Raw genomic sequence first — 22,853 nt, forward strand, 5'->3', positions numbered from 1 at the left:
CAGGGACAAAATGGTAGACCTGCACAAGGCTGGGATGGGCTACAGGACAAGAGACAAGCAGCTTGGTAAGGAGGCAACAACTGTTGGTACAATTATTAGAAAATGGAAGAAACTCAAGATGACTGTTGATCTCCATCTGGGGCTCCATGCAAGATCTCTCCTTGTGGAGTATCAATGATCATGAAAAAGGTGAGGGATCAGCACAGAACTACACAGGAGGACCTGGTCAATGACCTGAAAACAGCTGGGACCACAGTCTCAAGGGTTAACAATAGTAATACACTACACCGTCATGGATTAAAGGTCCCCCTGCCCAAGCCAGCACATGTCCAGGCCCGTCTGAAGATTGCCAGTGATCATGTAGGTGATCCAGAGGAGGCATGGGAGAAGGCCATGTGGTCAGATGAGACCAAAACAGAATTTTTTGGTATAAACTCCACTCGCCATGTTTGGAGGAAGAAGAAGGATGAGTACAATCCCAAGAACACCATCTCAACCATGAAGCATGAGGGTGGAAACACCATGCTTTAGGGGTGCTTTTCTGCAAACAGGACAGGACAACTGCACCACACTGAGTTGAGGATAGATGGGGCCATGTATCGTGAGATTCTGGGCAACAATGTCCTTCCCTCAGTAAAAGCATTGAAGATGGGTCATAGCTGGGTCTTCCAGCATGACAATGACCCAAAACACACAGCCAGGGCAACTAAAGAGTGGCTCCGAAAGAAGCATTTCAAGCTCCTGCAGTGGCCTAGCCAGTCTCCAGACCTCAACCCAATAGAAAATCTTTGGATGGAGCTGAAACTCCATGTTGCCCAGCGACAGCCCTGAAACCTGAACGATCTGGGCAAGATCTGTATGGAGGTGTGGGCCGAAATCCCTGCTGCAGTGTGTGCAAACCTGGTCAAGAACTTCAGGAAATGTCTGACCTCTGCAACTGTAAATAAGGGTTTATTTTTATGCTATATCAAATACTTATTTCATGCAATAAAATGCAAATTAATTATTTAAAAATCATACAATGTGATTTTCTGGATTCATTCCTTAGATTTCGTTTCTCACAGTTGTACCTACGATAAACATTACAGACCTCTCCATTCTTTGTAAGTGGGAAGACTTGCAAAATCTGTGGTGTATCAAACGCTTATTTTCTCCACTGTACAAAGAAACTTTCCATTTTCAGCAATAGGATTTTACAGTCTTCCAGTCAAACTTTAAACATACATCATTCTGCACAGTGAAGGTCAAACATCTAAGAGTAGGAACAACAACCAAAGCACATTCTTCACTGCTGAGGGACCATAAGAAACTTCAAAAGGTCAAAAAGCACATTAGAGTAAGCTAGCCAAATCACATAAAAACCAGAATTTACTGTGGTTCGCCAAGCTTCATTTGGTTGGAATCTCTATTCACTTTAAGTAAAGAAAGAATAAACAATGATGCTCAGGATTAGTACAACCTCTTTTATCCCCCCATTCTCCTCAAGCTAAGTGTTTTAATAAAACAATCGAGTAGATTTTTTTTTTTATATTAAGTATTATACATATACAAACAAAACTCATATTTAAAGCCTTTTCACATGCTACAAGTCATAGTCAAGGCCTGGAACAAGATTCATACATTTATCGAATTGAATGTATTTGTTCCAGTTAGTTTCAGTTTCACACTGCAATTACACAAGTGCACTAAACAACTTTATATAAGATACGAATGTCTTGTTGTCCTCACTTAAATGGGCTGCAGCTCACTGTACTTGATACCGATTGCTGAGAAAGCTATCCAGGTTGTCATGAAAACACATTTCTGGCAATTCCCAGTGAGCATTTTCCCCATTGATAACATGTTTTAGACCACATTATTTTTCCATTTGGAATTTTCACCCTCTGATCTGCCATTTTGCAGTCTACCCAGAAACAACAACAAAAGATTTACACATAGTGAGCAATAAGAAAAACAGGGGTCCAAGCAGGGATTGTACCCACAGCATTGTTAAGGCTGACCTGCACCTTAAGCTTTATATTCCTCACACTGGTAGAGGCTTCCTGTTTGGATTTATCGAAGCTGTAACCTCGAAATATTTGCATATGTGTGTTACAGCAGAAAGTGAAATTTCTTACTTCACATTTATGTATACAGCTGCTCCCAAAACAATGTCCTAGGAGCTTCTTTTTGGCAGCACACAGCCTAAACATTTACATATTTATGACATTTTATATGGAACATAAAGTGCATTGCATCTTTGTGTAGACCACATTTCACCTACCAGTGCAATATGACTTTGGAGAAACAATTTTACACTGATCATCTGTCTTTTAACCTACAGGTGATAAATTATCAAAACCATTCAACAAATTTGTGTTTTGTCACACGTCGATGCTGCAAATGCATATTAGCAGGTTGAAAAGTGGGTAACTTTCATGTGTGAGACAGAATATCAGCCAGTTTTCAAACTGGCACCTGTGCTTACTGGGTCTTAATGCTTGATGCACCACCCTTCCTAATGGCATTGTGGACTTCTGAAAACTACTGCTGCTACAGTTTGTGTTTGGGCAGCACTGCACTCCCATCCCTTCTCTCATCCTCTCCCAAAATACCTGGAAAGTCTGTGCATTTGTGTTATTTTTTTTCCAGACGACTCTTCATAATACTGTCACACCATATTTCATTTCCAAACCTCGGTCTCCTCCTCTCCCCACAAGCTACCGTAACTCATTTTTCTTTTTCCCCGTTTCTGACAAGAGCCTGCTGTAATTACCTGTAATTGGTCCGAAAGTCCAAACCATCCAAAAAATGTTTTCACACTTGAAACCAAATCAAACTATGGTTCAGTTTGGGGCCAACTGAGAAGTTTTTGTTGGATCGAGGTTTGGCTGTTTGGTCCGAACCAAACAATGTCATTTTGGTTTGGCTCTTTCAAAATAAAGAGTCCAAAAAAGACTGGACCAAACAAGCTAGACTGTTACAGTTTCTGTCCTGTGTTTTCAAATTTGTTACTGCACATTTCTTTTCATCTATTTGTCCATATATTATAATATATATTTGAGTGGAACTCCTTTACATACTGTTTGAGTATGTTACTTATCTTATCTGAGTGTAGTATTTTTTTGGGGGGGGGGGTAGGAGGTGCTTTTGGTGCAGAGCTTGAAGAAGGCCTGGAACAAAAACTGCCCTCTCTATTGGAAGTGATTTAATACAAGGCAAAAAAAAGAAAAAAAAAAACACGTCATCATTATGCTGCAGTAAATCATCTTGCCCCGAGGCAGCCAATTCATCTCAATTAATACTAAATAAGGAAACTGCTCTGGTAAATGATACTAGCCGTGCATAGAGGGTGAAAAGTCTTTCCAGGTGAAGCCCAACATTTCCCTAATGTTTTAATGCGGAGAAACAATCCCCCCACCGTAGGCAAACAGGAGGGAGGCTTTATTGGAGTTTTATTGGATGAAATATCGGAGGTTAAGAGAGGTGAGAGAGACACAAAACGCAGGAGATGCAGAATTGTAAAGGTCAAGACACCAAAGTGGGAGGGTGAGGAGAGTGGAGAGGTGAGATGGGCTCAGGTCGAGAGGTGAGACAAGAGGGGCAGGAGTGTGAAGAGAGGATACGAGAACAGGAAAATGAGAGAGGAGATGAAAAAAACAGAGAGAATGAGAGGACAAAAGAGGAAAGATGGAGAAGTGTCTGAGAGGTGAAGGTGCACGGAAAAGAAAAAGAGGAAATTAGATTCAGCTGAGAGGGGTGACGCTCAGGCTTGATGATGTCAGGAAAGAGGAAACCTACGATTTGAGTCCTGCGTTCTCCAGAGTGAGCTCCTCCAGACTGTTGGACTTGCTGACTGTGTGCAGAACCTGGTCCACCACCTCCGACCCCTGAAAATAAACACATAACGCACAGACTGGGGGAGGAATCTATTCAAGGAGAGTCAAGTCAACGCATTGCTTGTTATACAGCACATTTATTCATGCCTTCCAGTAAAAATGATTGTGACTGGTGTTACAAAATAACCTAACAAGTGTAAAGTCAAGTACAAGCAAGCAGACATGCCATTTTCATTATCAGCTAATCTCCACGTTATATTTCCTAATTTATCACCTAATTGTTTGGTCTATAAAACATAAAAAATAGGGCACATATCTAGAACAATTTCCTCGAGCCATCTGCATATGATTTTTCTGTGTGCTGCTCCAAAACCCATAGATGCAACCAATTCATTTTCACATAATAAGAAAAGCTGCACATCCTCACAACAGAAATAATATTTGGCATTTTTGCATGAAAAATACTTGATAGTCAGTTATGAAACTAATTATGTTCTGCCAATTAACTGATCAATTAATAGATTTTTCACTGTTTCCAGAATTACTCTTTTTTGTACTTAAAATAACAGCCTTAGAGACAGTTGGTAAAAGTCCAAATCACAGCGTTTTCTGCAGTTTCATATGTGATATCTTTAAAATACAGCTAATTGAAAACCTCTAAGCTCATCTGTTCAGCTTCTCCACCTCACTCACCTTGGGCCGATACTTACTATAGTGCATATTATGAATATTTAATAGCAATGTCATGTAATGCTGAATAGATGCATAAAATTATGTCGACGATGAACCTTGACTCACTGTCCTCTTTCAGACTTGTTTTATCAACTTGATTTTCAGTGACTGCATCTCTCTAAATATGACCTTTTTTCCATAACTTACGTTGAAATAGTTTTCTTATTTTGCACAGACAATATTTACATTTGGAAAGCCTTGTTGCATTTGAGAATGCATCCAATGGGGCGTCACAATAAAATTAGGCATGATGTGTTAATTCCATGACAGGAGATATGGGATGTTTCCTGAAATTAGTCGGTTATTGGCAAAAACGTCAATATCTGACATCCCTAGTTTAAATCAAGGGCAAACTGACTCAGGCTGATCATAAAATCGAACCAGTCAGAGACGTCCAAATTATTCTGTTTACAGTAAACTACAGGGTGACTTCAGACATTACTGAGTAACCCTAAAGTTGCCTGCAGCAGAACTACCATGTAGTGTCAGCGCTCTTTGCTAAAAATACCACAATGCAATGCTTCAGCTTTGACTGATGTGTAAATTCCAGTCATGCATCTGTCAGTTCCAACTGTCAGCATCCATTATGATGATTCTGAGTGTCTAAAACCTAAACTTTGTTCTTACTATTGACTGTTTGCCGTGTAGGGAAGCTTGAATGAAAAAGGAACATGATTGATTTTTGTGTATTTGAACTGGAGTCGGGTGAATGAGCAGGTAAACAAGCAGGTTCAATAAAATCAATACATTCTGATAACACGCTGAGTAACAGAGGACACATGAGAAGAAACATAGAAACAGTTTGGTATTCTAAATCTGGCAAGAAGGTTTGCAAGTGAGAAAGATATATAAAAAAAGATAGTTACTATGCGCATGTCTTTGCAGTACAGCTTGGTGAACCAGGTGTTGTACGCAATGGAAGCCACAATCACTGCCAAGTCCCTGGAATCAGAAGAAAGACACACACATGCACACACACACACGTATTAGACATAAAATTCAAATCTTTAAATTAGCAAACTCCATCTGCCCAAAACCATTTAATGTCACTGATCTATAAATTTGCTTTATCTTGGGCCAAACTTTTTTTCGTTGCTCCCCCCCGTTTGGTTAAAAGCAGTTTATCATTGTGACAGTGAGAACACCATGGGCAGGGCTGCTTTCTAAAAGATGACTGATACGGCAGCCCCGCTGAACAGCAGAAGCAGAGAATGTGGACAAAAAAAGGGAGAGATGTAAAGATCGATGGCTGGGTCAGTGGATTATTCAATAAAGCCGCAGTCTGATCCCAGCTACAGACCTCAAACACTGCTATATCCAGTGCTGTGCACACCGACACTGAGCCCACAGACGATCGGATGGAGAAAGAGGGAAAGGAAGCGGGAGAGAGTGTTTTTAGAATCCTCCGAGGTCCAACTAAAGCCATACTGCTGCTACACCTGCTATACATCATCTGACAAACAAGCAGCAACACAGAGAGGCAGAGGCACAGAGAAAAGGAATAAACCCAGAGAGAGGAGGAAACGGAATGATAGAGAGAGCATGAGAAAATACAAAGTGAAAGAAAAGAGAGTGTAATCTAGCCGGGGAGGGTCTTGTTGCCAGTAACTGCAGTAGCCAGGACATTATATTTTATCTCAGAGGAGTAAAATGGCTACAGGCTGTGTTGCTTTTTTCCAGTACCAAGCCAGCCATCAAACCAGTCCTCTCTGACTAACACAGCTGAGTCGCCGTGCATGTGAACAGATGATGCACATGTCAAGATTCATCGACACTGACTGACTCATGTTCTGACAGCAGGACATGTAATTGACCTCTATGATGTCTCACTCAGCCACGCTGTGTGTTGGTGTATACGTGTTTTGTACTTGTACAGCGCAGGTTGACGTGTTGGCACAGCAGGTAGCGCCGTCTGCTGCTGTTTACTTCTTCCCATAGATTGGCTTTGCAAAGTAAATATCAGGTTTCAGGTTTAGTGATAGATGAATATTTAATTTCAAGGTCTCTCCCTCTCAAGCATGTAAGAATCGCAGGCAGCGGAGCAGCCTGAAAGGTTAACAGTCATTTATTACAGAGCTCTGGGGGAAAATATGCATCACTCAACATGGATAATTCACAGACTTTCTTGTGAGCATAGAATATATAGTATATGGGTCAGAGATCTATGTCCCTAGGCTCATTTTCCCCTTACCAGTCACATTTCAAATTCTGCCTCTTTACCTGATATGTTAGGAATAAAGTGTGACAAGCAACATTACCAGGATACACTCTGAGTGATCACAGACAAGGTAATAGAGGGAACTTCATTCCTTCAGCAGTTCTATGCCTGCAGGGACTTTTCTGATCAACTAACCAAAAAGGAAAATAAAATACATATATTTGGACCTAACTTTGAAGGCCTTTTGGACAGTCATTTTTACTGATGTCCCTGCTGCTGATGTTTAATTACTTTTTCAGGTGTTTTCTGTCACTGGCACAATCAGTTTGGGTTGGGTTAAGGGTTTAGTTTAGATTTAGACTCAGATTTGAGTAATGGGAAAGTTGAAGGCAAAAGTGAAGTTTAAAGAGCCCATATTATGGTCTCTTACAGATTTATGATTGTACTTCGCATGTTTGCAGGCTTCAAGGTTCAAAACAGCACTATTTTTCTTATACTGTATATTGTTATAGTACCTTCTGTCTGAATCACTCAAGTTTAGCTCCAGTTTCTTTAAAGGCCCCCCTTTCAAAAATACCAGTTTGCTCTGCTTGGTCAGCTAGCATGTAAAAACGAGGTGCTGTTAGTTATGTAAGCAACCTCACCTCTAGAATGAATGAAAGAACAGTGATTTCTATGGGAGAGAATAACTCTCCTTGATGTGGGCTTTGGTTTTTGTAAGTCTGCAGACCATTTACATGCACAAAAGCCTTGTAAGACACGAAAGGAAAGAAAAAAACTCTAAGAAGCCTCCTATGAGCCATTTAAGAATGAAATAACAACATAGATGTGCCTTACAAGTACAGTTACAAATTCTCAAAATGTTGCTTGTGTACTATTCTCATGGGATTAGTATTGCCTGGGGATCTCTGGTAATTTGTGAACTACCCCCCACATCTGTGTTTCTTGCAGTGCATTTGATCAGGATAAGCCAAGTCTGTTTTTTTACTAAAATTTACTAATATTACTGCACGGATATGATGTCAAGTCTGTGCACGTCGCAACATCTGCTGTTGTCACATCCATGTGCAAAATGACTGCTATGAGCAAAAAACACAAACTGGTGGTGCGAAAAAACATCAAAAACATTAAAAGCCTATGTTGTAACAAAGCTATTGTTAGGGTCTCATTAAGTTTAGGGACAAAAACCTTCTGGTTAGGTTCATGGAAAGCTTGTGGTTCGGTTAAAATGATCACTTTTAACGTGGTATGACGTCGTCATGGCAACAGTAAATATGTTAAAGCAGCAACGTGACTTGTGAAGAGTGGGCAGCATTGTCGGGATTACAGGCCGTCAAGTCGTTTGTCTTAAGCCTGTAGAAAGATAGGCCTAGAAAAATGTTTCTTACCGCATGCTGCTACGCATGTCATCCATCTCAATAACCTCCCAAATTTCCCTCTACTTGTTGATCTGATTTTGCCATTTCTGAGTGGTCCATAGGCTTGTTGTGTATAGGCCTACTCCTGCATTTGCACCTAAAATACTGTCAGTAATTTCCACCGCAGCCTCCATGATTCAACCGGGAAAGTGGCAGAAAAAGGCGCACAATAAAAAAAAAAAAAAAAAAAAAAAAAGAAAAGCTAAAATACCCCCCAATCACTGAGATGCAGATTTGCATGGGACTGGTACTATCACAGGACGCCTGTGTAGGTAAGTTATGGTGGAATTTTTACTTGACAAATTACAGACATGGCACATTCGCACGGGATTAAGATCACAGACATCCTCCACAATTATTACAAATCACCACTGGTCCCGAGGTAATACTAATCCCGTGCAAATAGGGCTTTGGTGTATGTTCGCCAACGAAGAATCACGTTACAGAACACACAGTGGACAAAGAGTCCATTTTATTAGCTTTACTCCTATCTAAATGCATGATCTGAATGTGTGAGGGTTGTGAAATCGTGCAAAGCATCATCAGTATTTTAGGACATATGCTCAGTTGCTTTCTTGCAGAGAGCTACGGGGAAGATTGGAATAAAAAAAAAAAAAAAACAGCATAAGAATGCACTACCAACACCTACTGCATATCCACTATGGAGTACATCAACATATGAATGATTAAAACAGCAATCATCAATAGTAAAGCTTAACTTTCTTTTCATCTGACCAAGACCTCTGAAGGACAACAGAAGACACAACATGGAACTGTGCTTTTGTTATTCTTAGACCTTAGCAGAAACACAGCTAGTTGTCCTGAGGTGGTTGTGGAGAAAAGGTCATGAGGTCACTCAAATCAAAGTCTCCCCGGGAGCATCAATGTCCCCAGAACATTTCAAGGCAACAAGCCAAGATTATTAATTACAATAGCTAGTGGGGAGAGTTTAGGGAATGTCATGAAGTGGACGCAACAGACACGGTTTATTCTCTGGAGAGCAGAAATACGCTCAGTAAATGGCAAGACTGTCTAATAGATTTCTTGTGCACAAGTGAAATTCCATTCTTTGTGTATTCTTAGTGAAAGATGAAAGGTCAGCGAGGGTCACAGAAAACATTCATCCTATGGGGACAATGAATATTTACAGCACCTAAGAGTCGTGGAAAGGGGTTATTTTGTGCAATTGATGGCACGAGAGTAAAGGTCAAACAGCAACGTTTAAGAGGCATCCACTAAGGACCATAAATATTCATATGAAATTTCGGAGCAATCCGAGTGCTGTGAAAGTTTAACAAACGAGGAAGATGTAGGAAGCCAGTAGGAAGATGGCTAGATTTGAAGCATGTGAATGTACTGCATTACAATAAACCAATTCTACAGTCTAACTCTGCACTAAACACGACTCAGGTCCTCAAACAGTGACAAGTGAGGCAGATGGTGTGTTATGGAGCTGCAGTCCTGTTTCAGCAGCAGGAAAAATCAAACCAAATCAGTAAGTTAGAAAACAGTTGCACCTAGGTTTGTGTTTATTGTTATGTGTGCGTGAATGCACATAGAGGATTGACTGTCAAGCCAAGAAGTGTCCCAACAAGTTCTCGAGGCGGCGAGGTGTAAAAATTCTTTCCTGCAACAAACAAATGTATGCAAGCACAAAATCCAGACTTAAATTCACACACTCCTGCAATATGGTGTCAACTTGCAGTGGCCAGACAGAACCAACAGTGACAGGAAGTGTCTGTGAGTGAGTCAGCCGAGGAAAAAAAATGAATGGGGCGAAAATACAAGAAGTGGAAAACAAGAGGATGAGACAGGGCCAGAGAAAAAAGGTGCCCGCTTTCAGTCAACAGGAATGAGTGGAGAAGGTGTTTGGACAGACAACAGTCAGCAGAAAAAGCATCGCCCTGTCGCTCCCGGTAACGGTAGACGGGCTCAATCAGGAGAGATGGAGGGAATGGAGATGAGGGAAGACAAGGAAAGCAGGAAGAGAGTAATGCACCACAAATGGCCTCTGGCACATGATCATGAAAAGAACAATTCTTGTATCCTTTCTTTGGGCATTTGCACATTTTCTTTATCATGTCCCTCCATTGTTTGTTTTTTTGTGCAATTTTGCCTCAACTTTTGCCAAATCTTTGCCTTATCTACCAATTTTGATTTGATAAAGCCTTGTTCGAGAGAGGCAGGGAGTGAGTGTTAAGCATCTGAATGGAGGCGCAGGGGAACAATACGAATAGAAGGATCTTAAAAATAAGCTTGGGCAGGCAGCTTCCTCTTTATCAGTGTAAAAAAAAACCTGTAGGAAAAACAACAGCAAGGCAGTGATTTTGGCCCTCAATACGAAAGACATTAATATATTCATGAGTTGCTGCTACAGTCGTGTTTCTATGAATGGCTTTTTGATTTACCGGCATCGCAAGGCCTCGCTCCTATGATGAGATATGCATTTTTAAATGTGAATGTTTCCTCTCCGGTCGGGAGAGTTGCTGCTAAATAAGAAAGTAGAAACAATTCCATAGGCCTCCGGGCTTTTTGAGGACAAAACACTCCTCAAACAAAAGACTAGCAAGTTTGTTTCAATCTCCATTTGCATGTCAGCTGTCAAATCTTTTTCTGATCGGCAGCATTTGGGCGACAGGTACACTGTTCCTCTATGTGTCTAAGAAAAGAAACAAGAGACCTGACTAGAAAGATACCAGGAGGGAGATATAGGAAAACACACACGACATCTTACAGCTGTTTCTCAGCCATAAATTTTGCATCTGACAAGCTTATCATTCCCCCTCCTCTGTGATCCTACCAAACTTCTAACAAAACCCAAGTGAAACGCAGGACGGAAAGCAAGCCAGAAAGCAACTACAACACTAATGCGCTCAACATTTCACCGAGGGACAGTCGTGTTAGACAAATAGCCACTCTAATATCAGATAAGATGAGGAGTGACAGCTAATTAGATGCACCATACTACCGTCTGGGAAACCTTTTTGGAAAACAACATGATGCAAAATGAAAAGTCTTTCAAAACTACAGTGCAGCCAGAAAGTATTAGGACAAAGATATGTTTTTATTATTTTGGGTCTGCACTCCAGAGTAATGGACTTCATAAGAAACAGAAACTATGAGGCTCAAGGGCTGAATTTTACCTTCAGTTAAAAATCACTGGGATTTCAGTTCTGGTTGACTTAGAAGTATGTGACAATAGACACATGTATTGACTGCTTTAACCCATCCAAACAAACTGAATGGGACAGTAATACTGAACCCATAATCAGTTTGCACCTCCTGATGTCAGTCTGTCATGCCCTGATTCATGTTTATGTGTGTTGGAGTGTGGAAAAAAAAACTATTTTCATAATATCAGACACTCTCATCTTCAGCAACTCTTAGTTTACAGAGTTCAACAATCTGCTCTTGCATTTTGTTACTCCGCCAAGGAACGTGGCGGAGTAACACTTATGTGATGATCGATGTACATTTGTCTGTCTATCTGTGCGCAATATTACTCAGAAATGACACAAGGGCCAAGTGATTAGATTTTGGTAGTGATGTGGCTTATAGTCTGGATCCACAGGTTTGTTAAGGACGTCTGTATCATTGCCAGATAGCGGCATGGCGTCACTGTAACCATGACAACAAGTGAACACTACGTCAGCTGCCTTCTGATGATCACATGATTGCGATCCTACTACAAATCCACCGCTGCGGAATTATCGGGACTTATCCATCAGAAATCATACAAGAAATAATGGATTAAAGTGTGGGGGTGTTTCCGAGTCTCATCAATTCCCATCGGCCGCTACATATTTAGGTTACACGATTCAGTATCCATACAAAATGTACACATGCAGAACTCAAGCCTGTCCTCAGCGCAATGTCATTTTCTATTATAGACTTCATCCGTCAGAAATGATACAAAGACTGAGCAGCCTTGGTGGAGTACTGCACTCTCTGAGGGATTTTCTTGTTAATAATGTGTATGATTTTCCTCAATACATTTTAAAGTTTCCCTTTGAAGGGGAATAATTTCTTCAGCCTCATACATTTGCAAACTTTGTCAGAGAAGTGCGAATTTATGGATTTCTGCACACATGATCAGTCATTTTCTATGCCGTCATCCCTGGATTTATATTAATACTAATATTCTGTGTCTTAATGCCTTTTCAGACTACAATACATACATTGCTGGCTTCATTAATTTGTTAACATGATGAAATTCTGTCATTTAGACGTAGGTCACTTTCACGTAAATGTTCCTCACAACATGCAAGATTTGACAGAACATCAAGTGATGTATGATACATAATGCACAAATAAACAAACTGAAGCTAAAATAACCGTAAACCTATTCAGCTCTCCAAATAACTGGTAGCCCTGTGTATTTATGATTTCCTAAACACTGAAAATTCTGTCCATGTATCATGATACACTATTATGTTGCCAACAGTAAAATGTAACAAACGATTTAACTGCAGCTCATGAATGGTAAACAGCTCACCTGTCTGAGGTGAAGAAAAGCACACAGTGGGACTTCTTTTTAGATCCTGATTGATGTTGTCTCCATGTTGAAGACATTTTATGATGATAAGGAATTCATGACCTTGTTGGTTTTGTTCCACATGCATAAATGCATGCAACTCTTTCTGTATGGAGACATTCATCTGTACCCTGCTGCTGTTTGAAGCTGCAGGTATTGAATAAACTCTGAGGAAAGACTCCTGCAAACAGCTGGAAGCAACAAACTAAACTTTAGCCCCTGTAAACATTTTGTCAAAAACTGGATTACATTCACTGTTGGTGAAATTGTTAGTCAGTGCACTTAAGTTATATTTCTATGGCCGTTTCAGTCTGTAATAGATGTAAAGTTGTAAAGCGAAGTTAATAAGAAAAGCATTTAATGATTTCTGCATTCAAATTGTGTCCTGTGTTCTTAATGTTGGTGCTGGAGGTCAAAAAAAGACTTCCTCAAATCGCTTCACACCACTTTTTGAGGCATGAAGCAGACACGTTCAGTTGCTGTGAGATTAACAGAAAGGAGTGCATGTCTGAAAGGAGCTTTACAAAACAGTAGCACTAAATTTTAGCAGTAGCAAATGCACTAATTTAAAAAACTTTCTGTGATCACAGAAATAAAATAACTCACTTTGCCATTGATTTCTCTTAAAGAAAGACCCATGTCATAAAGTGATGTCAATAACAATGGGTTTCCTTGACACTTGTATTAGCTAAGAGGGTATTCTCCACAGCTCAGAGCATAGCAGTGCACATTGCTCAAGGGCACGTAGGACAATTTCTGTTTTTACAACAGAGCCTGCGTGTTGAACTTGTCACCTGGATGGCCACTGGTCAAAAAAAGCAGGACACATAGCTTCAAAATGTGTTGCTGCTGTTGATTTAGCTGACTATGATGCTACAAAGCCATTTTCCCACACTTTTCTTGAATTTGACTGCGCAACGCCACCACTAATTTGGAAGCTAATTATGGTCCAGTATTTCACATAAACATGTGTGATGAGCCCAATTACACTGAGAAGTTCATGCAGTTAGGCTTTTGGAATGAAAAATATTTGCACATTCCTGACCATCATTAAACTTGTTTGGGAGTTCCATCTACACTGAGCCAGCCATTTGATTGCACTTGACTGGCAATTAATAGCGCAGAGTAGGTATTGCACATTTTTAAGACCAGATTGGAAAGAAAAAACACCACTAAAAAAGGGTATCGCTAAGGAGTACTGCAAACGCTCTTGACTACCGCCGAACTGACAAATATCAAATATAATGAGTCTGTGTTAACTTGTCCAATTACTTTCTGTCCCCTAAATGCCCCCTGATGCGGATGTAAACACCCACAAATTAACACTGAAAGTCAGCACTTTATCCTGATTTTCATTACTTCATTTGTAAATCCAGTGTGGTGGAGTAGAGAGCAAACAGCGACTGCACTGTATGCTGCTGTTTGGCACAAGTTAATTGCGTCTTTCCAATCGGTGCAAGCGTGCTCGCTGTAATGAGCCTGGGTGTGGCTAAGATGTCAGCAAAGTATGTCACCTGCTGTCAAGATGGCTGAAATCCAGTAGGTTGAACTCCCTGTTGTCCTGGGAGTGGTAGATAGTGTCAACGTCCTAGAACAGAGAGCAGCACAAACAAATAAACAGAGATATGAGATAGCAACTTTAAACAAAGAGAAGATTTTTGTCAACTGTGCAAACAATAGTAATCACAAAAAACTAATAAAAACAACTACGTGTCTGTACAGTCTCCTCACCCACTGCACTTCTTCTTTGCAACCAATGCCATTGTAGTCACAAAGAGCAGCATAGGTCTCAGAAAAACCTCCTGGAAGATGAACAGGATAAGACAACAAATCAATCCAAACCAGACCATTATGGATCAGAAGGACAGGATAAAGAAGGGGAGAGGACATGTGTAAAGGGGAAGAGGAGAAAGGGTGCAGGCCGAAGATGAAAGAGGAAGTTTGAGAAAGTGCGACTGAGACGGTCGGTAGAGAGGCAGAGAGAAACACTGATTAGCTGTAAATATTGAGGTGAGATGAAAGTACAGCACCATGAAGGAGCTCTTCTTGTAGATTAATGGGATTACTAGCAGAAAGCGAGTGCATCCAGTAGCTTTGGTCTCCTGACCCACTTAAGGACGAGTCTCCAAAACGACTCGGTGTGAGTCAGCCGTTGGACGGAACTCTGAAGTGCCGTCTGTGTGTGATGTCGGTATGCTTGCGTGCACTTGTGTGTTGGAGTTAGAAAAGCAGCAGACTCACCGCAGGTTTTCTGGGGTTCTAAGGATGTTTCAGAGTTTGGTGAAAACTTGTGAGTCCCGTCAGGCAAGTCCTCCTCTGCTCGACAAATAGGAGGACTGAAAGGAAGAAAGCGAGAGAAGAGGTTCAAACTAGGTGAGAGTTTGCTAGTAGTTCTACAGATCTGTGCTTTGATCCAATGCCAACATGCTAAGCAGGTGTAGTGCTTGCTATGTATGTCAGAGCATTGTGCTAACATTTAGTAACTATCATGAAACACAAAGAGGAGGTGAGAGTGAAGGGAATCTCAGCTTTACTTGTATTTAAGTGTGGATGGTGTATGTTGAATTGAAATCCTCTGTAGAATCCAAATCCTTTTAAATTCCACATATTAGGTTTATCTTTCAACATTTGCAAGGAAATAGAAGCTTAAAAGATGTAAAAATGTTTTTTGTCTCAAGGTCGACAACTTGTACAACTGAAAATAAGAGAAGCAGCATACTGTATGAAACATGACTTGAATTTATCTACCGCATTCCATTAACAGCTTCTAGGACTGGATTCAGAAGTTGATCAGACTGAAATATTCATTTGATATGAATCATAATTTAACTGGGAGATTCAGAAATAAACCCGAGGTGATCAATTCCTCGAGAATATTATTCTGCTGGTCCAAGTTTTTGTAGATTATTTTTGGCCTTTTCTGCCTCTATTCCGGTAGAAACGACAAGAAATGTAAGAAAAATGCAGAAGAACGTAATGTAGCAAGGGTCTGGCCAACCGGGGTTTGAACTGGAGACTGAGCTGTTAACCCTTTGATGCACAACATGGGTCAAAAGTGGCCCATATTCCACTGAACATGGGTCACTTTTGATCATTGAATATGGTCAAAAGTGACCCAGATTCAATGGTATATGGGTCACTTTTGACCCATGTTGTGCATCAAAGGGTAAAGGGAATTTTAGCCCATGTAATATGTGTCCTAACCACTCATCCATCAGGTTGCTCACAGCTAGTCTGTGTTGAATTACAAGAACACGATCCACTCGCAGATATATAGTTGTGTTATGGAATCGTTTACCAAAAATCTTGGGCTGGATCAAGCAGCAACCAAAAGGGCTGTAAAATAAAATCAATGTGCCAAAAGATGCAGGTTCCTCAAATGGCTCAAGTCAATCCTCATAGATCTTTGGATTAAAATATCACATTTTACAGCAAAAATAAACAGGCCTGCAGCAAACAGAGGTAAATCTTTTTTATAACTCACTTATTTGAATTCTACTAAAGTTTTGGTTGGAAGTACTTATTTTGCCATCACTGGGCAAAAATTACACACTAACCTTTGAGTATATTGTAATTCAAGTTGTCTGACACGAAGCTAGACTCATGCACATCCTCTTGGCTCAATTTTCCAAAACCTAGCCTTCTTTCCACCCAGAGCAGGTGTGATAGTATAAACAGCACCAAAGTTCATAGTGAGGGCAGGATTGGGTGGTGTGATGGATTAGACTCTTACTCCGGAGAGCAGGTTTGAATCCTGTGTAAAGCTACAAATCAATGTTGATTTTTAGCTCGACTATCTTTGCATATTTCAGGTGTGTGTTCACCTGGTTTTCAACCAGAGAGGGGAGATGTAAGAACGTGCAGGAGGAGGGCTTCAGATTTTCAATTTCTGGAATTTTGGAGGGGTTTTATTTGTCTTTTTTATATTTCTGCCTCTGCAGCTTTAAGGAATAAGTTATGCATCATTAAGACTGTGGCTACTTTGAGTGACAGGTGGGTTCTGTCATTGGACAGTCCATGGCCCAGAGACAGTAGCACGGCCCGCCTCAACTCACGCTCCATTTCTTCGCTCATTTTTGGATTACCCTGCAGTTAGGAGGACTCACACATGACCAAGACGTAAAACGCCCTCCGCCAGCTTCCAACTGCTCTTCAGGAAACTCAGTGGTGTCGTCACAGCATTGTTCATCCGTCTTTACATGCAGTCAGTGAACAAACACACGAGCTCCAGAAAGCACATTGCCCACAGTGCAGACAAACTTTTTATTTCAGCCGGGATTACGTTTAATTAGCTTCAGCTGATCTTGCTGTGATGTCTGTTAGATTAACTGGCAAAAGCTACAGTCAACTTTAAATGAGAAGCCTGCTATGCAAGTGTCAACCACTAATGGGATCAGGATCTGTTGCTAAAACCCAGCTTTGACAGATACATTTTTTTGTATCTAATTTTACCTACTACAATATCACCGGGGGGGGGGGGGGGGGGGGGGGGTATATTCGGTTCGTAATGTCCGACAGCAGGGGACGGACAGAACGTGACAGAACGGAGCGAGCCGCACATTACGATCGGTTCGCAACGTCCGACGGAGGGGGGGGTGCGCAAATTGACGAGCCGAATATCGATCGTGCGACATCGTCCAACGGGGCGGGGGATCCAAATATTTGGATCTCAAAGTAAGTATTCGGATACCACCGTAACGACCGAATATTTGAATATCCAGATATTCGGGTCCAGCCCTAGAATATACACGAATCTGTGTACCAATCCATCCAATAGTTACTGATACATCTAATGTAAACTTCAAATAAATCTCATCAAAATGCTAGAAGATAAAACAGTGAAGCCTCAAAGTCACTGTAATTCATACTCTAGGCTCCACAGATTTCTGTACCAGTTCCATGGCAATCCCTCCAAAGGTTATTGTGATATTTCACTAAAAACCACATAACGCTGTAAGCATATCTGAAAGTCTATCATTTTTATTACCTATATGTTCTGCATGGAGCACTAGGCATGGATTATTGATAAGCAGGCCTCAAGGTGTCAGATACAGGTTTGGGAATAGAGGATTGTAAATATTAGACTTTCTCTTCCCTCAGCTGCGGCTGCTGCTGTGGTGCCCTTGAGCAAGGCACTGAACTTCCAGCTGCTCAAATGTGCACTTTAATGCCCAGGAGACTATTCTCTGGTACAACGCTGCTCCCAGGTGTTTTTTTATGAAGTCAGAATAACCCTCCCATCCTCTGCTAGCACTGCTCCTGCAAGACATTCTAATAAAAATATCTTCTTAACTTCCAGTTAAGCAACGACACAAAAAGGGAATTTGAATTACATATTCAGATCTAAAATTAGCCCATGCCTACTAAACGAAACACAGCTGCATAATATTTTTAAAATGATAACACTGTCTTATTTGCATTGGCAGGATGCTAATTGGCAGCAGGCTTGTTTTTCATTGATTACAGCTGCTTCAGTCAGAACCAAAACGTAAAGTGAATGTCTGCAGCATCCAAACTGTTTATGACATTCCTTTGGTGCTGAATAAACAACACACACACTGTAAAATTGGATCCCAGGGATGCTGTTTGAAGTTCCCTGCTGCAATCATATAAAAAGAAGCGTGTTCCTCAGCTTACTGGTGTTCTCGTTTTAATATTTTCTTCAACAAAAATCTAGTAAGCAGAAAAGAAAAAGGACCGGGATCATAAAGTAAATACTGTGCTCATACATAATGCTGCGCTGTACCTGCTTTGGCTTTTTGATAGGATTACACCGTTATACTGTTGAATTCACCACACACCATCCTTAATCCCATTTGTCAACAAATCACACACAACACCTAACCACATCCGTGACCTTAATCCCTACCTTATCTCCACAATCATCATCATCCGCCCCTAGAGGCTGCGTGTATGTGCGCGTTATCTCGATTCTATCTGCATTATGTACTTCAATACAGCAGCGCCAATCAGTTACAAGGCTGCACAATCAAACCGAAAAACAACGTCCCTCCCTCTGTTCTCTGCTCTCTCTTTATTCTCTTAAAATGTTCTCTCTGGAAGCAATCATCGGCTGTGGCCCTAATGGAAAAGAGCCATTCTGAAAGATGATAAAGTGCGGAGATAGCCTTGTGCAGGTCAATAGCCGGAGCACAGTCAATCCCATTGCTCTTAGAAATTGTAGATGAGACCCCAGAGGGAGGGAAACACGCTCTCCACCTCGCTTGCTTGCTCATACAGCCACATGACCGTGAGATGAAAATTTCAGAGACTCCAACACAACTCTTACCAGTCTTTTATATAGTGTGCTTGCGTCGTCTTTGCTTTGCTTTTTTACAAAGTGCAGAGGAAATTCGGTGCCCACTGCAGGATTTTCAGCTGCGTAAAAGGGGCTTTTTTGTCTGCAACTCACTGCTTTTACTACATAAACTGCTTTACAGTGCCTTCAGGTAACAGCCTACTCAGTGTCAGCTGGCTGATTTAATCCCGGTGATTGCTGGGTGTTAAACTCTACTGTGACACAGAAATGGGTTGGTTGCAAACTACAGCAAGACAAGGATGAATTTGGCTGTTGAGGAAGAAAGCAGCCCCAAAGTGAAGCTGCCAACTTGCCAACGCACTGTCGAGTGCTGTTAACATTGGCCAACTTGTCTTCACTCCTTAGCACATGCAGCACAAAAACAGAAAGACTTGTTTCTTTGCTCGAGGCGGCGAAGCTTACGCATAAATGGAGTTGTTGAAGACTCGTGAGAGGGCGTAGTTGATGTGGCTGACCATGTGATCCAGCTGGTCCTGGGTCTGTAGTCTCAGAGAGTAGGTAGTCTTGTCTGTATCGATGACAACCTGTACACGGACATGACAGTTTTTGTTTAGTGTATTACTTGATACTGCAAGGAAAGGTCCAACTGGGAGGAAAAAATTGCTCTCACCTGGTGTTCTGGGTAGGTGTTCATTGCTCGGATTTCCAGAAAGTTGAAGGTGACCTCCATCTGGAAATTGCAGAAAAACATCACTGTGGTCCCCACTGACACACACAAATTCCTTATTCAAGTCATGTTCAACAGATATGCATGTCTTGCTATAAGTGTCTTATTTTCCTGTTTTTTGCCAGGAAGTAACTGCTGAGATTTAGGAAAGCAGCAGCACTGATAAAAAACAAGTGGGATGGAGCAGACCATATGTTTTAAGCGAAAGCCAAGTGTAGCTAAACTTAACAGAAGACGTTGGCTAAAAGTCAAATTATGACTCCAACTCCATCCATCACAGACAGTTTCTACAGAACAACTTTGTGTTTTGACTTTTATCTAGCGAACTCAACAGCAGCTGTCCATGAAACTGTGCAGTGAGGGATGGTTTAAAACATTGTGGGTGGCGTCAAATTCAGTTTCAGCTGATGGCTTCCAGTTTGGCCGATGAGGCAACCCAGCAGACTCTGACTTTGATGAAATTTAGGGACAGCTACATGGACTTTGTAAAGAGGTTACTTGCAAATGGAAAAAACATCTGCTTAGAGAAAACAAAATAAAGATGTTTAGCAGACTAACAGTTGTAATGTTAATGTTACAAGGAGACTGAACTATTCACCAACATGGAGAAACTACTGCTTTGGATAATAATAACAATAAGTATTATTATTATTATTATTATTATTATTATTATTATTATTATTATTATTATTATTATTATTATTATTATTATTAATAATAATAATAATAATAATAATAATAATAATAATAATAATACATAGAAATATCAACACTTTTGACTTTTGGAGACACTCCAATACTTAAAGTTGTGCCATGATCAACTAACTTAAGGGTAAACTATATGCAAAAACAAAATTAGACTACAATTATTTTGACAGATTTTGCCAAATGAGACAGGATGTTAATGTTAATGGTAAATTTTGCATTTCTTTTTTACTAAAAAAATACAAATATGACAATGCAACTGTTCAGTCCGCATCAAGCAAACTGTTCTTTACATCTGGGAAATATGATTTGTCATTCACAATGGTGTGACACATTTGACTTTTATCAAAAAATTGCATCTCCTGTTATTTGGTTATTGCATTCGGCCATACAGCTATTTCAATAATATTTCGATTAACTGTCTCGTCCTAAATGCAACTTTAAAACAAGCAAACAAAAAACACAAACTGCTGACTTGTTTGCAACGCTTCTGATTAAATTGCTGCTTGTTTTTTCTTGGTGTGTACAATGCAATCATGACTGAACAGAATTCTGGACAAAAGTCATTATATCAGTAAGAGTCAAGCAGTAAGTATTGATATTAAGAAACCTGAATAATTCCTGGTTAAATAGTTCCACATTTTCAGAAATATGTTTATTCACTGTCCTGTCAAGAGTTGTAGAAGAACACTAACACACTCGTGTAAAGGGATGCACCTTTGAAGCTGCAGTATTTGTACTAAACTACATTGGTACACCTATCATCACCTTTAAACTTGATACAGATTGTTGTACCTTGTTTCCTTAATGAGCAAAGTGTTACAACAACCATTATCTAATCTAACCAAATAGCAGACTGCAGCTTTATGTTAAATTATGAGAGCAATACTGCTAACAAGCATATTTCCCAAAATGTCAAAGGACTGCTACAGATTTATGCCACCTGCCACTTACCATCTTATAGTGAGCATTATCATCACTGCTATCATCCTACAGCATCATCACCTCAGTCATCATCGTTATCTCTTTTCTCCTACTCTGAAAACTCTTCTGCTTTTTTTTTTGTCACATATCTTGCGAATTACCATGAGATCAAGGCTGGCAAGTGAAAGCCATAAAATTCCACTGAGAGTGGGGGAACATTTACCTTGGTGGGCACTTTGACAGCAAAGAGATACAGTCTCCATGTTGCCAGGACCTGAGGGGAGAGCACATTTATTTTTCTGTCACAGAGCAGGAAATGCAAAATGCAAATCGCAGCAAAAAATAGCACAGCGCAAACACACCATAAAGAGAGCAAATCATCTCCACAGTTCATCCAAATGGCTCGTAAGTCATGCTAAGCACTCTAGACATTAGCAAGCTAATGATGATAGCGCGTGAGCGTGTGTGTGAAAGAAATATAATGGTGAGATTGCAAGTCATATGACAGTCCGATTAATCGCGCCAAGTTGCGTCCATGGAACTAAACAGCACTTGTTCAACAGATGCCTCATTGCACTATGGTGGTGGACTAAGGGGGGAGTCAGAAGACAAAGAAGGTGGTAACGCAAAAAAAAAAAAAGAGGTGTGCTGTTGTCAGAAGAAACGCATTACCATTTAAAAGTGTCTGGGGTAAAGTAAGAGAAGGGAAATGTGAATATATTCACATCTGCCTATGCAATTAATCTCATTCATAATTCAAAAATCCATAATTAACATCCCCCATGCATGCACTGTGCATCCCCTGCCCTTCCCTCAGCTCTCTCTAGAACTCCTGGACACACTTTCTCTCTGCTCTTTCTCAGATTCCAATCCTGTCTTCTTCATAATTCCATCCCCTGCATCCCGTCATTCCTCTGATTTCTCTCTTCATCTCCATGGAAATGTGTTCTCCCCCCCTCCCATCTCCTTGCTTAATCCCTAATCCCTCCATCTCCCCGGTGCGCCGCTGTGTCCTGTCTGGTTTGCTCCCACCCCAACACCTCACTCCATCTCCCTGCTGCCATCACCCCATCATCCCTCCCTCTGTCCCTCCCTCCCTCCTTTCTTCCAACTCCCCTGTCTCCTTCTCCCAGTTCAGTTTTTCTATTCTTTTTCTGCTCTGTCGCTTTCAATTCCTCAAGGCCTCTCTGTGCTGAATGGCTAATGGCGCCCTGCTGCGTGGCGGTGAGAGGAAGAAAGAAAATGAAACATACAAAGAAAGAGACAGACAAGGCAATAGGAGGACAGAGACACTAGATTTCCCTTCTGATAATAAAGTCTTCAGATTCTCCACCACTCTACCGTACCAAACTCCCAGCAAGGCTGGCCTCATGGATCAGCCCTGTGTCTTAACTATACAGACATCCATAACAGACTCCCACTGAGAGGAGACACAGGGGAAGGACAGGAATGAAAAACTGGCTAAACAAGGAGGAGCCAGAATGATATTCCCACCAAGAAAGTTAAAAAAAAAAACAAAAAACTCTGCACTAAGCTGATGGAGGAGCCTTTGCAGAAAGATTGTTAGTCCAATCACAG

General features: G+C 40.8%; 1 protein-coding gene across 5 annotated transcripts in view; it reads right to left on the reverse strand.

Annotated features, from left to right (window-relative positions):
* Window positions 1-22,853, reverse strand: part of carmil3 (capping protein regulator and myosin 1 linker 3) — a 107,730-nt gene that overhangs the window by 66,154 nt on the left and 18,723 nt on the right. For all 5 annotated transcript variants that reach the window (XM_035941025.2, XM_035941019.2, XM_035941016.2 and 2 more), the window contains exons 3-10: window positions 21,499-21,549; window positions 19,590-19,649; window positions 19,382-19,503; window positions 14,902-14,996; window positions 14,392-14,462; window positions 14,175-14,248; window positions 5,417-5,492; window positions 3,781-3,869 (exon numbers count right to left, since the gene is read on the reverse strand). In XM_035941025.2, coding sequence (XP_035796918.2) covers window positions 3,781-3,869; window positions 5,417-5,492; window positions 14,175-14,248; window positions 14,392-14,462; window positions 14,902-14,996; window positions 19,382-19,503; window positions 19,590-19,649; window positions 21,499-21,549 — 638 coding nt within the window. The remainder of the gene's footprint in view (window positions 1-3,780; window positions 3,870-5,416; window positions 5,493-14,174; window positions 14,249-14,391; window positions 14,463-14,901; window positions 14,997-19,381; window positions 19,504-19,589; window positions 19,650-21,498; window positions 21,550-22,853) is intronic.

This window comes from Amphiprion ocellaris, chromosome 10, assembly GCF_022539595.1.
Source record: "Amphiprion ocellaris isolate individual 3 ecotype Okinawa chromosome 10, ASM2253959v1, whole genome shotgun sequence".
Lineage (NCBI taxonomy): Eukaryota > Metazoa > Chordata > Actinopteri > Pomacentridae > Amphiprion > Amphiprion ocellaris.